Raw genomic sequence first — 14679 nt, 5'->3', positions numbered from 1 at the left:
GTAATATTAAGTCTTTCTTTTCTACAAATAGCCAATATCAGTATAAATAGCTGCCCAGCTGTGTGGTATCAATAGAAGATGAAACTTGAAGTCAAATAAGGTGACTTTAAAGTGACTAAAGTTCCATAACTTAGCATCTGACCCTTCTTTCCTTCTCAGGGGCTGTATTGGTCATCAGCAGAAGTCATTCTCCGGGAGACCTCTTCCCTCATGGGGAGACTATAGTACAGTATACAGCCACAGACCCATCGGGCAATAATAGAACATGTGACATCCACATTATCATAAAAGGTATATCCCATTGCCACCAAGTCAATTCAGATTTATAGCAGCTCTGTTGGTCAGAGTAGAACCATCTCAAAGAGGTTTACAAACTTGTAACTGACATCTTTCTCTGTCGAGCAGTTGGTAGAGTCATACTGCTTACCTGGATAGCAGTTGAGAGCTTAAATTATGCCAATATGGCCATAAAAATCTCATTGATAGCACTATAAGTGATTACGGTAGTACTGTATTTTATGTGAGAGAAAATGGCCAATACACAGCAGATTGTTAAGGTTAGAATATTGACATAGCTTACTTAGCGGTCCAGTTGTCATCCACACTCATTTGTCTTGATGATAAGTATAAATATTTTCTTCCACAACATTTCTAACTTAATGTTAACATTTTTCTAGAGTTATGAAATATTATTGTCTTAATCTTATTTTGAACCCCAAGGAGACAGGTTCTGAAAACATTTAAACTTTTATACTTAAAAAAGTATAACATTTGTTAAATAATGTTATACTTCATTTTTATTAAGAGCATGCAAAAATATAAGCTGAAGTAAGAAATGCTCTTATTTTTTTCATAAAAGATGCACAACCTCTAATTACACAGAAGTATAGCTTTTTGGCATGTGCCTCCTCAGGAGCTACAAAGCCGACCCTGCTACAATTCCTCTTCAAAGTGTAGTGGGGACGTTTTTCTCAAAAGACTAAACAAGAGGGATCCTTTATGGAATTCATTTTCATCTTGGAATTTAATTTCTGTTTCTCATAACATCCTATATGAAGGTACGGTTTCCTCTGCGCAGGTTCTCCCTGTGAAGTTCCATTCAGACCTGTAAACGGGGACCTTTTATGTACTAAGGATCATGCTGGTGTTAACTGTACCTTAAGTTGTTTGGAAGGCTATGATTTCACAGAAGGATCTACTGAGAAGTATTACTGTGCTTATGAGGATGGGATCTGGAAACCACCGTATTCCACTGAATGGCCAGATTGTGCTAGTAAGTTTTCGTTTTATTCTGAAGTTTTTTAGTGTGTAAAATAAAGCATTAAAGAGGGAAATTGCCTTTCTATATGGATCAAGTTTAATGGGTAGAAGTGGTACCGGAAATTTAAGATGTTTCTGCATAAGAGAAGTACTCATTCTTGAACTGAAGATACTAGCCTACCAGAGTGTTGTTATAAACAAAATTCCTATACAACAAGGTTCAGCTGAATGCAAAACCTTCTTGACCCTCTCATTGGTATTTACCAGAAATACTTACAAGAGATGATTTGTAAAATGAAATGTATAGTCATATAGTCTGTTGTTGTTGTTGTAAAGTGCCATCAAATCACAGACAGCTCATAGTGGCTCTATGAAGGAGAGTCCTTGATGCTTGGGTGCTTTTCATCCTCTCTCCAGATATAGTCTGTAGAAGAACATATTTAAATAAAAATCTATTTATCTGTTAAATGAAATATAACAGTATACTCCCTTTAGATTTGAGTTAGATAGAAGCTAAATTGTAACCTTAAATCTGTATTTTTTTAAAAAATGATTTCTTTTTTTAGTGCAAGTAAATATTCTCTGAATTGTGTCTTGATGAGAACTGTGCATGGTATTTTCACAAAAAAAAATTAGGTTCAACAAACTTGATGTAATTTGTCCAAAATTAGAGAAATCAATAGCAGCAATATTACTCATCTTTTCTTGGTTTTAGAGGTTAAGATTTTAATAGCAATGTTGTTTCTATAGAGGCATTGTCTGTGAATATTTTGGAAATCTTGAGTCTAACTACACAAGAATCTGCATAGAAATTTGTCTGTGTGGAAATTACATTTCCAAGAAAAATGGTTGCACATAATATGTAGAAAACTTTCAATTCCACGTGCTTCTTAGAAGCGAGTATGGTGAAACTTCATCCTACTAACTTTGAATATGTCTAACAGGAGGGACCACTCCTTTGAGAGAAGGATATCGTACTTGGTAAAGTCTAAACCAAAAGCCCAACCCACCTCTGCCAAGTTTATTCCAACTCTTGAGGACCTTTCGTCAAGTTTCTGAGGCTGTAAATCCATATGGGAGGAAATTACCCACCTTTCGCCAGCACAGTAGCTGGTGGATTCAAACTGTTGACTCCTGGTTATCACATAATACACTACGCTATCAGAGTGAAGAGTCAGCAATAAAAAGAGAAAGACCCTCAAAGAGCCTTCCTCTCTTTGAGTACAACGATGAGCTCAAACACAGGCAATTCTGAAGACGGCATAAACCAGGCAGTGTGCCTTTCAACAAGGTTGCTATGAGTGGAAATTTACTCAGTGGCACTCAGTGACAATAATGACTGAAAATATAATTCCTGTCTTTGACCTAGCCTGAGTTTTTTTACAAAATTCTCAAGAATATATGAAAACATTTTTTATGTCCATAGTTACCTTAACCATTTGCTTTCTCATAGGACTGGAAGTTTTAAAAAGCATCTATCAAAAGCAAACTCTTGTCACTGCATAACCGAGCATGGTGTTACTTGCCTCATTCTTTATTAAAGTCAATGAATGCAAGTAATTTTCCTAAATGATCAATAAATGCCTTGAAATTTTTCTTAACACTCAGTGACTATCTAGAAATTTTCCTTAACTATCATCATAAGTCTTTCTAGAAATCTTATAAATTGTGTCAGATTTAAATACCAGGTTATACTGATTTCATAAGAAGTGAAATCTTTGGAAGGCACTAACCAATTGAAGCTGTTTGTTCAACATTTTCCAGTAAAGCGTTTTGCGAACCATGGGTTCAAGTCCTTTGAGATGCTTTACAAAGCAACTCGCTGTGATGACACGGAGCTCCTGAAGAAGTTTTCTGAAGCTTTTGAGACCACCCTGGGGAAAATGGTAAGTCAGTAGGACTCCATTATTGTCTTTCATGTTTGAAAGGACAAGGTTGAGCTTTTCATAGTCTCTTGATCACAAACAACTGAAATTCCTCAACTTTAACTCCTTTGGGTTGTTTTGTGGTACAGACATGTCCCTAATATTTTAGAAGTACTAATAAGTTTTGGACTTCTGGAATGAATTGTAAGTACATCTGCATTAAAACTTTTGTGAATTTTTTTTTAACTTGCTGAGTCAGAAAGTAAGAGAAGTCTAGGATCCATGTGGTTTGAGAATACCTCCTGTGTTATTTAAAGTCTGACAAATGGGCCCAACACAGTAGGATGCATTTTTTCATATAATAGGGAACTAGTTGAATGTTAAGATGCTTTTCTTTTTTATACATTTTTGCTTAGGAATATTTAAGTGATGGACTGGTGGCAAATAGAGCAAAATATTTAACTCCGTTGAACATCTTGAAAGAGAAAAAAATGTGTTTTATTTCTATCCCGAGTAGAATGAATAGCATTTTATTTACTTACTAATAAGCATTATATAATGTAGCTTGTAATGGGACAAGCACTGATGTAAATGCATAAAAACATTAGCACATTCATTTAAAAAATTATTGTTAACTACAATTTAAATGCATCCTGTAGAACTGGTGCGTAGGGCCGGAACGAATGTCGCGTGGTTTTTTAGGAGAGGCTATTCCTTGGAACGGGACATCATCCTTGGAAATGTAGGTCTTGGGGCAGAATAGATTCTGGTGGTTCTCACTTTTGCATCCTGTCTGCAGTGAACACCTTTGTCTCAGTTAATAGTTTCGTTCCATCATTTCCAACTTCTTCATGTAGGCATGTAGGGATCTTGGAGCACCAATATGGGTCAGGGCCATAAGACCCCAGATGTGCTTATGAGGGCACAAAACTGACCAATGACTTCCTTCCTTACCGCAGATATGGGCACTCTTTAGATCAGTATTCATATTGCAGATCAAATGGATCCACACCCAGAAGCTCTGCTAGGAAAACAAACAGATTTGTCATGGAAAGGGTTAAACCGGGTGGCTCCTTGGAGGCGAAGATTCTGAGGCTCCGTCTAACATATTTTGGACATGTTGTGAGGAGGGACCGGTCCCTGGAGAGGGATATCATGCCTGGGAGGGTGGAGGGACAGCGCAGGAGAGGAAGGCCCTCTATGAGGTGGATTGATTCAGTGACTGGGATTTTGGAATGGGAGTGTCAGAGACAGTGAGATTGGCACAGGACAGAGCGGAGTTTAGGGCTCTTGTACATAGGGTCACTATGAGTCGCAAGCAACTCGACGGCACATAACAACACAACAACAACAATTTAAATATATTTATTACACTAATTTCCAAAGAAATTAAAAAATACTTTAATATTACTAGCAAACTAAGAAAATTATAATATTCATGAAGTCAGCATTGCTATAAATCTCTATTTGAAGGCAACAATATGAGTCCTATTAATTATACTCTACCCCAAACAAGTCCTTAAAAATCGAACCCAGAGTGCTTGTTGTCTCAAATTATATTTGTCTGAAATTGTGTGTATTAGAGTCAATGTATACCATAACTGAATTGTAGTTACACTTCTTATAATTGGTATTGTAAACCCAAATGTGATTTTAAAACATATGTTCATTCATTTAACAAACGTTTGGTACCTGTCTTCTATCCTAGGCACTAGAGGTAACTCTCATTCACGGCATATGAGTCATTTCCAACTCATAGCAACCCTCCAACAGGTTTCTGAGGCTGTAAATCATGACGGGAGGGGGCTGCCTATCTTCTCCTCCCACTGGTGGATTTAAACCACCAAGACTCATGGCAGTTAGTTAGCAGTGCAGCTTGCTATGAATTAAGCCATCCAATCTCCTTGCAATAATATAGATATGAATAAAATTGCCAAGAATATCAGGAAACTCTGGGGTCCTGTCTCTTCTACTGAAGAAGACATAAAGGCGAAGGGAACAAAGAACTTTGGGGTCTTTTCTACTTAAGAAGACGTAAAGGCTCGGGGAACAAAGGTCTCATCTCAAGTACAGGCAGATGTGTCTGACACTTTATCTTCTTCATCTTTTTCTTATAGATCCCAACCTTTTGTAATGATGCTGATGACATTGACTGCAGACTGGAGGACCTGACCAGAAAATACTGCCTAGAATATAATTACGACTACGAAAACGGCTTTGCAATTGGTAATTCAGTTATTTAGTGTTTGTAATTTGCAGTGCTAATCTGCAAAATGAGAAATAATCCCAGAAGAATAACATATATTAAAAAATTAATCTTTATAAAATTTTCATTAAATTGCTAATAAAGTTAACTTTTATTAATTACTTTTAATAAAGTATTCCCAAAATTCTCATCAAAATTCTTCAGAGTGACAAACCACTGAGAAAATGAACTCAAATTATGATTGGACAATTTTACTTACTTAAAAGAAGATGTAATAACTGTGAAGTACACACACCAACTTCATATGGTTGTTAATTCATTCACATTACAACAGATATCCTTTTTGTTTCTGACGCTAATATTAGTAATACTTCTTTTACTACTGATTGTTGTCTTAGACTTAAAGTTAAAAAAATCATATATGTTTATTAAGAAATGCTAAAAATCCCAAATTATAAAGTTAAGATAATCCTCAACACTAACTATTACATGTATATAATTCTCTGTGGGTATGTCCTCATACTGTGTGTTGTTGTTGGGTATCATCCTATCTACCATGACTCATAGTGACCCTATGAATGACAGCTCTGAACCCTCCCTAGGTCCTATTTAGTAATTGTTAATGTTTTAATTAACATTATATTGAGAACATTTTTATGTCATGAGATGCTCTATACACATACAGCATATTCTTTCTCCAGTCAGTTTACCATTATTTACATAAACAATTTACTGTTGGTGGGATTTTGAGTTGTTTTTAATTTTTAGCTGTTATAAATTCTTAGTGAACATTGTGGATATTCAGGCTTTAGATGGGGAAGAGTAAAGCAGTGCAAGTAATGGGGTTAGTAGTGGTATATTTTTAATATAACACTTCTTCGGTTACAAACCAGCCAAGTTTCCCCTCCAGTATTTTTTTAAGTAGGCAGTAAGGGTACAAAGATTTACATAAAGTGGAGTTAATCATCATCATAAAGTTATATATAAGGTAGGTGGTAGCTGACATCTAGCAAAAATTTCAAGTCCAGTTTTTTAGAGTCATGCATTTGCAAGTTATATGGCTGATGCTGAAGATAAGGCTTCTTCCTTGAATATCTTCCCTCTCATTTTCTTATTGCCATCAAGTAGAAGAAAACTCATGGCTGACCCTCTTTTGGGTGACCCAGGCTGTAAATCACAAAGGAGATTGCACACATTTCTCCCAAGCACCTAGTGGATTCGAACTGCTGGAGAGATTGCCTTTTGGGTTAGCAACCCAACTCCTTATAGACTGTGTCACCAGAGCACCCTTGCTATCTTCTCAGTAAAGTCAAAAGATCAAATAAGGTTTATAGTAACACTCTAGCAAGTCTTAAAATAATAATAGTCAATAAATATATTAATGTGTATTTGAATTAATAATAATTATGTCATTAAATTAAGAGTGAAATAAGATGCCAATTTTGACCCATCAAATAAAGACCCACTAATAAGAATTATAATGCCCAAAGTTGGCAAGGGTATAAGATATAATCATATATATTGTATGCAAAGGAGAAATTAGAGTGGAGTTGATGATGTGCGTCTACTAATCTGTAGAATGTTCATATGTTCAGGGCCAGGAATTCTATTCCAGATATTTATTATGATTAAAAAAAATCATATCAGTGTACAGAAATGTATCACATTACATAAATTCTGAGAGACATTTTTTCTTTTTCATTTTGACATCTCTGAAATTGGGTTGTGCATTCTCCTTGATCGAGTCTCAGATCTAATTAAATACTCTGTATAAGGATGTTCTAAAACTTTGAAATAACCTAGAAGTCTAAAAATAGGGAGCTGGTTGGATAGTTAGTTTGTTAGAAATAGAAAGGAATACTTTAGAATTATTAGAAATAGCATGGCAATCCCTCAGTCAAACGGGGCCCAGAGATGCTTCTGGAAGAACCATCATGATAGCCGCCCAAAGAGAACCCCAACTTCAGTTCAGACTCGTTGGTGGTTGGTGGTTGGAAAAACAACGTTAGTGAAACATCACCTGACTGGTGAATTCGAGAAGAAGTATGTAGCCACCTTGGATGTGGAGGTCCATCCCCTGGTGTTCCACACCAACAGAGGACCAATTAAATTCAATGTGTGGGATACAGCTGGCCAGGAAAAATTTGGGGGACTGAGGGATGGCTATTATATCCAAGCCCAGTGTGCCATTATAATGTTTGATGTAACATCGAGAGTTACCTACAAGAACGTGCCTAACTGGCATAGGGATCTGGTTCGAGTATGTGGAAACATCCCCGTTGTGTTATGTGACAACAAAGTGGATGTTAAGGACAGGAAAGTTAAAACAAATTCCATCGTTTTCCACTGAATAAAGAATCTTCAGTACTATGATATTTCTGCCAAAAGTAACTACAACTTTGAAAAGCCTTTCCTTTGGCTTGCTAGAAAGCTAATTAGAGAACCCTGACTTGGAGTTTGTTGCCATGCCTGCTCTTGCCCCACCAGAAGTAGTCATGGACTCAGCTTTGGCATCACAGTATGAGCATGATTCCGAGTTTGTGCAGACGACTGCTCTCCTGGACGAGGATGACGATCTGTGAGAATGAAGCTGGAGTCCTGTGTCAGAAGTCTAGTATTATAGGCAACTGTCCTGTGATGTCAGTGGTGCTGCATGTTTGTCACTTTATTATCTAGCTAAGCAGAACATGTGCTAATCTTTGGGATGCTCAGGGAGAGATGAATGAGCTTCGGAGTGAGTGTGGCAGTTAAAAAAACAAAACAAAACCCCTTCATTTTTTTGAACCTGCATATTTAGCTGTTTTAGAAGGCAGTTTCCTTCTTGAGTTTCATATTATACAAGACTGCTACAGTCAAATCACAATATTCTGTGGCAAAATCTTGTTACTGTCATTCCCATTCCTTTTTGTTTAGAACCAGAATAAAGTTGTATTTCAGCTAAAAAAAAAAAAAGAAAGAAAGAAATAGCATGGCAGATATATTTTTTACCCCAGAAATACCAAGATATGTAGTTAATTGAAAAACAATTACCAAATAATATGAATAGTATAATCTTGCTTTGTTAAAAGTGTGTTATTTTTTTTACCCAGTGTGCATACATACACACATTTGTAAGTAAAGAAAAAGTGTTAATAATAGTTATTGCAATTTGGTAGAATTGTAGATTTCTTAAATATTTTTCTTAACACATATGGTTTCATTATCTACAATAAATGTGTATCATTTATAGAAAAATATTTAAGTGAAAATTTAAAAATTGATGAGTACAGTATATTTCAATAACCATAAACATAAGTTCATCAAATAATTACTTAAAGGGCTACGCCTGTATAAATAGAATTTTATTTTAAAGCACATAACTGAGCAACATGACTAGAGTAATTTACTGAAGCTTTACAGTGAGTTAATTACTGAGTTTGAAAAATCATATATTTATTCCTTTATTCCACAATCTACAAGATAAAAATCATTCATTATACCAACTTGGAAACTTGGCTCAGAGAGATTAAACTAACTTGGGCAAGATCATAGAAACTTCCATCATAAATCAAGAAGCCAGAGTGGGAACCCAGGGTATTAATTACAGCACTTTCAGAGAATTGCACACATGTGTACTTCCTCGAGTATAATTACATGATATAAATATTTAACTATGTTCGACCTTCATAAAGTACTTCCAACCTTCAACAGATGAGGCAACCATCTTTAAAAATCCTTACAGGCACTAAGATTATAAAGTTTGTATTTAAAAAAAACAAAAAGTACAAATTCTGAAGAAAAATAAGAATCCATTATAATTCTATACCCATTCTCTGTTGTTATTGTGTTGTTGTGGTTATGGTTGTCAAGTCACCTGCAACTCATAGTGACTATATATGTACAACAGCTCTGAAGCCTGCCCTGTCCTGTGCCAGTCTCACTGACTCCAGCACACCTACCTACATTGTCCTAGTCACTGTATTAATCCATCTCAATCCGGGGTTTCCTCTCCAGCACTGTCACTCCACCTTTCTGAGCATGAATGTCCTTCTCCAAGAAGTGGTTACTCCTGGCTGCGTCCCCAAAGTACCCCTAAAACTAAGGTAGTTAACTCAAAACAAACAAATAAAAACACTTCTGTCAAATGAATATGAACTCAAAGTGATCTTACAGAATAAAGGAGACCTGCCTCATAGGGTTTCCAAGGCTGTAATGTTTCTAGAAGCAGAACGCCACAGCTTTCGTCTAGGAAGCAGCTGGTGAGTTCCAAATGGGATCTTTCCATTAGCAGCTGAATGTTACAGCCACTGTGCCACTCAAGAGCCTTACTTATAAAAAGTAGAACAAAAGACTTAAATTCTGTAGAGAATTTTCTTTCTTCTTTTAGGCTAAGTCAGGGGTAATCTTTGTTTTTCTAGTCTAATTCAGAGTTTAGGAAACAGTCAAGGGCAGTTCAACAGACCTGTTTCTTGAGGTTTAACGTCAGAACCTAAACAATGATAAAGATGCAACCGTGTCTTTTTGTTTCTCTGCTCTCATTGCCCAGGGCCAGGTGGTTGGGGTGCAGCAAATAGGCTGGATTACTCTTACGATGACTTCTTGGATGTTGTACAAGAAACTCCCCCAGGCGCCAGGAGAGCCAAACCTTCACGGATCAGAAGAAGTACTCAAATATCTGACCACAAAATTAAGTTAATTTTTAACATTACAGGTAAGAACACACTATCTGGGGAAATGATGTCCTGTAAAAGTCTTGGTTGAAAATCAATTTCTCAGTTCTTATTAGGAGAAAATCACTCGAGAACAAAAAACTGTTGTTGTTGTTGTTGTGTACCATTAAGCTAGAACCAACTCATAGCTAACCCTCCAGCAACTTTTCAGAGACAGTAAATCGTATGGGAAGAGACTTCCCATATTTCTCCAATGGAGCAGCTGGTGGAGTCGAACCGCATGCCTTCATTTCTATCTTGTCTTTATTGCTTCTTTAATATCACATGTGAATGTCATGGTTTTCATAGTAATAAACATGCTGCTTTCTTTTCATCTTGGCAGGATGAGCTACAGTGTGGGTTTTTTCCCAATCTAGAGAATACAGGATTGTGTATGCTGTAGTATTTACTTTTGCTGTCTGTAACTCTTGTGCACCTGTCTCCTTTTTCTTTATAGTTATTATACTGATCGCCTCTTAATACGTGTCTATTACCTATAGAGTGATGTCTTTGATTTTTAAAATGCAACTATTTAATATATCATACTGAAGAACTCCCCCAAAAAGTTGATGTAGATGACAAAAGAACAAGAAAAAGTATATTGTTCTTAATTTTATCCACATAGTAGTTGTTTGGTAAATGCTGGTTGGATTTATGTCTTCCTGAGATATCTTTGTATGCTGTTAACTTTCTGGTAAACGCTAACTCTGGATGGCTTTCTAAATCATCATATGCTTTATTTTGTTTTGCTTTGTTCTCAGCTAGTGTGCCATTACCTGAGGAGAGAAACGATACTATTGAATTGGAAAATCAGCAACGACTCATTAAAACATTGGAAACTATCACAAATCGACTGAAAAGGACCCTCAATAAGGAGCCCTTGTATTCTTTTCAGCTTGCCTCTGAAATGCTTGTAGCTGACAGCAACTCATTAGAAACAGAAAAAGCTTCCCTCTTCTGCAGACCAGGCTCGGTGTTGAGAGGACGCATGTGTGGTAAGAACAGCACCTCCAGCACTTAGCCCCCACCTGGGAACAAAAGATCCACTGCATTTGGGATCAAATGAGACAGGAAAGCCATTTACTACTACAAAGGGATATTGAAATGAAATGTATATTTTTCTATTATCTGGTGGTGGTTATTATTACTAGCTTGTCTCAAGAATGTATGTGATCACCAATGGTCAGGAAAAGAAACTATTTTAAGTGAGGGTTGACAATTTGTTTTATTCATAGATGATAGACTCCTCTGCTTTCAGCAGCAATTCTAATAGTAATCCCTAGTGCTTTTTGACCATTGCTGTATGGAGGCTAAAGACTATGTGTAAGCCTATTTAACGATTCTTTCAAGTATTATAATAATTAAGCTTATTTTAGAGACTAGAAAACTGAAAGTAGAGATGCTGGCCACTTACTCATGAAGTCTTATCCATTAAGATAGTAATTGGTGTAGCTAAGATTCCCACCCAGGCAGCCAACATCTAAGCTATAACTTTTTTTATAATGTAGTTGAAATTCATACAACAAAATTGACCACTTTAAATGTACAGTTCATTGGCATTTAGTGTTCTCAGTGTTGTGTATTATCATCTCTTGTCTTGTTCTAAATTATTTTATTTCCCCTCAAAGAGATCTCAGATTCATTACTAGTCACTCTCTATTCCATCTCTTCGTAGCCCCTTGACTTTCAACCTGTACTCTAGACTCTCATGATCTCCATCAATCCAGCTTATTTCTGAAAGAAGTTTTCCTCTTTTATAGTGCAGTTTCTTCTAAACAAGACCTGTGAATTCAGCTGACCCTAAAGCCATGAGTTTTGTGTTAACTGCTTTTCAGGCTATGGGTCTAGTGGTCTAGTTCCTATCTTGAAAACCTTAAAAGTTCCTTGTTGCTATTCCCAGGGACTAGTTGGGGGTTTCATAGTTTTATAAATCTAGCTTATTAAAAGTACATTTAACTTGATGTCATTCCAATCCTGCTCTGATTTCCTCCTCATCTTGTGAGTGAAAGCAGAAGATACCTAGACCACTGTTCACATTTCTCAGGGTGGCCCCCAGACCATGTGTGCCTGAACCATCACCCACAGTGCTTGTGTAAATGCAGCTCCATTTAATCCCCTTGTCAGTACTATGCCATCAGACATTTCAGGGTGGGATCCTACAATCCAAATTCTCAGTAGTTTCCTGTGTAATTCTTGCACATCTTCAAGCCCCAGAACCATGTAGGCTCTGACTTCAGGTGTCTTCTATCTAATGATACTAATTTTGCTAACAGTCTTTTTAATTTTTCACTTTGGTTTAATGGTAAAATAGATCTCAAAGAAAAAAAGATTCTAAAATTAGCTGGTTTCCTCAGTGCCTCAGAAATAGGGATGTTTTGGACTTGCCTTCAATGAGCAACAGTTTCTGCAAGAAGAGACAAGGGTCTACTCCACTCTTCTGTTCACATCTCCCTATTTTTGCCTGAATTTTGTCCCCAGAAATGATACTGTTATGGACAAGTAATCAGTTTCATAAGACGAAGCACTCAGATGAACAGCTGGGAAAGACTCTTTATTCTCAAAGCCCCAAAACTTTGTCTTATTCTTTTATCCAGTAGCTTTTGCTTTATTGCCTGCTTATTTATCATGATCTAGTTTATTCTACCTTTAGCCTGCACTTTGTAACCTTATCTGAACCCAAAGCTTAATTAATGACAATGTACATTTTCTATCCAAGAAAATCTACCACTGCTGTTTTCTAGGAATATGTTCTGGAAGCTTTAGCCGTGTGAATAAACGTCTAGAAATTTCAGACAGATGTACCTGGCAATATGCCTGATTGCTTCTGAGCTCACAAAAAAACAAAAACCTGCATGAATTCCTTAGCTGTAATTGACTGTGTGTCACGTGTTTTCTCTCAGTGAATTGCCCTCTGGGAACCTATTATTCTCTGGAGCATTCTGTCTGTGAAAGCTGTGGGATAGGATCCTATCAAGATGAAGAAGGACAACTTGAGTGCAAACTCTGTCCAGCTGGGACTTACACTGAATATCTCCATTCAAGAGGCATCTTTGAATGTAAAGGTAGAGGCTTACTATACATTTCTCCAAAGAAAAGTCTAGAGTTTGTTTAAATTTCTGACATCTAAATGACGGAGTGACATAGACTTAGGGACTGTAGTGGTGTAATTTTTAGTGTGTTGTACAGTTACTCCAAAGACATTTATTTGCGTAAGTCCTCCAGGGGCTCCTCAGGAGAAAAATGGGCAGTGTCCTCTCACTAAGATTAACAGCCTCAGAAACCCAATGGAGGGTCACTGTGAATCAGAATGGACTCAATGACAGTGAGTTAATTAAGAGCCATTACTTAAGAGAAAAGCAAACTGGGAGTGGGGCAAGAAGTGGGCAGGGAGGAAAGTGTGCAACAATGAATGAATGGAAATAAAAAAAAAATTAGGACGTTTTGGTGGCCTAGTGGAAAGAAGCTGCACTGTAATCCCAGAGGCACGCAGTTCAAATCCACCAGATGCTCTGATGGAGAAGGAAGGGCAATCTCCTCCTGTACCAGTCAGATCTGATTTGACGGTACACACACACAAAATAATAAAATTTTTTAAAAAAATTAAAAAATGCAATGTAAATGAAAGCATAAAATACAATGTATATGAATGAAACAAAATGTAAAGAATTATTATATGAAAACCAATAAAAATATTAAAAAACTATTTAAAAAAAAAAAGAGTATTGCGAGTCAGGGATCTGGTCCTGCTTCCACTCTACTGCAAAATACCAGTATGAATTTTAGAAAATATCACCATCTCTGTACAAAGAGTTCTTTGATACTGCTACTCTGCTCGTCCTCAGATACAGTGGGGGTTAAAAGTAGGAGGAAGTAACCAGGCCAAATTTTATTTAAAGGGGGGAAAATGCCAAGATATGAGGTCCTAGATCAAAAGCCCCTTTGAGTAATGAGATACTTCCCCAGAGCTCCCTTTAAGTAATGAAAATTCTTAATGAAGAGCATTTCATTAATTTGTTAATTTCATTTTTTCCATTACCGGACAGTTTCTGTTCTATAATCCACATATTTTCCCCACTTAAAAGTAAACCAGCTTCTCTTTCCTTATGATCAAATGCTCCTGCTCTTTATCAGTTCAAGCCCATTGTCAGTAATTCCAATCCACATCAATTAACCCGGATTTTTCTCACTAGTTATTGGGAAGAGCTTGAATAACACTTAAAAATCATTCACTTTTGGGGGAGACTGAGAAAGATGGGATAAATTATATATACTGCATTGAAATGGAGGAGGGAGAGAACTGTTTAAAAGGGATTTATGACTAGGAATTACTGTCCTGACAGGAGTCCAGAATGAAGGCTGCATAGTGGAGTGGACTTGGGGAGGAGAGATTTTATAAAAATCAAAGACTTCTTTTACTTTTCAAAGAGAAGAGCGAACTGAGGGGGAAGGGGAGGGCAGGGAGAAAAGTGGAACAATGAATGAATGGAAATCTAAAGTCTCTGTAAACTTTCATTAAAATTAATAATAAAAATTATTTAAAAAATTATTCACTTTTGTTAGACTAGAACTTAATATAATGGAACTATTCTTCATTTACTTGAAAATTAATAGCCATGAGGCTATTAATAGCCATATTCATGCTACTAAAACATTTAATATT

General features: G+C 36.5%; 1 protein-coding gene across 1 annotated transcript in view; it reads left to right on the top strand.

Moving 5' to 3' along the window:
- The window catches only part of SVEP1 (sushi, von Willebrand factor type A, EGF and pentraxin domain containing 1), a 212502-nt gene that overhangs the window by 99120 nt on the left and 98703 nt on the right, over positions 1 to 14679 (top strand). Inside the window, exons 11-17 of the mRNA XM_006886929.1 lie at positions 160 to 291; positions 1079 to 1273; positions 3025 to 3146; positions 5243 to 5351; positions 9857 to 10021; positions 10781 to 11014; positions 12920 to 13081. Coding sequence (XP_006886991.1) covers positions 160 to 291; positions 1079 to 1273; positions 3025 to 3146; positions 5243 to 5351; positions 9857 to 10021; positions 10781 to 11014; positions 12920 to 13081 — 1119 coding nt within the window. The remainder of the gene's footprint in view (positions 1 to 159; positions 292 to 1078; positions 1274 to 3024; positions 3147 to 5242; positions 5352 to 9856; positions 10022 to 10780; positions 11015 to 12919; positions 13082 to 14679) is intronic.

This window comes from Elephantulus edwardii, unplaced genomic scaffold (assembly GCF_000299155.1).
Source record: "Elephantulus edwardii isolate Elephantulus edwardi_28Jun2011 unplaced genomic scaffold, EleEdw1.0 scaffold00052, whole genome shotgun sequence".
Classification (NCBI taxonomy): domain Eukaryota; kingdom Metazoa; phylum Chordata; class Mammalia; order Macroscelidea; family Macroscelididae; genus Elephantulus; species Elephantulus edwardii.
Note: the sequence above shows the minus strand (reverse complement) of the source record. Positions and strands in the feature narration are given on the sequence as shown.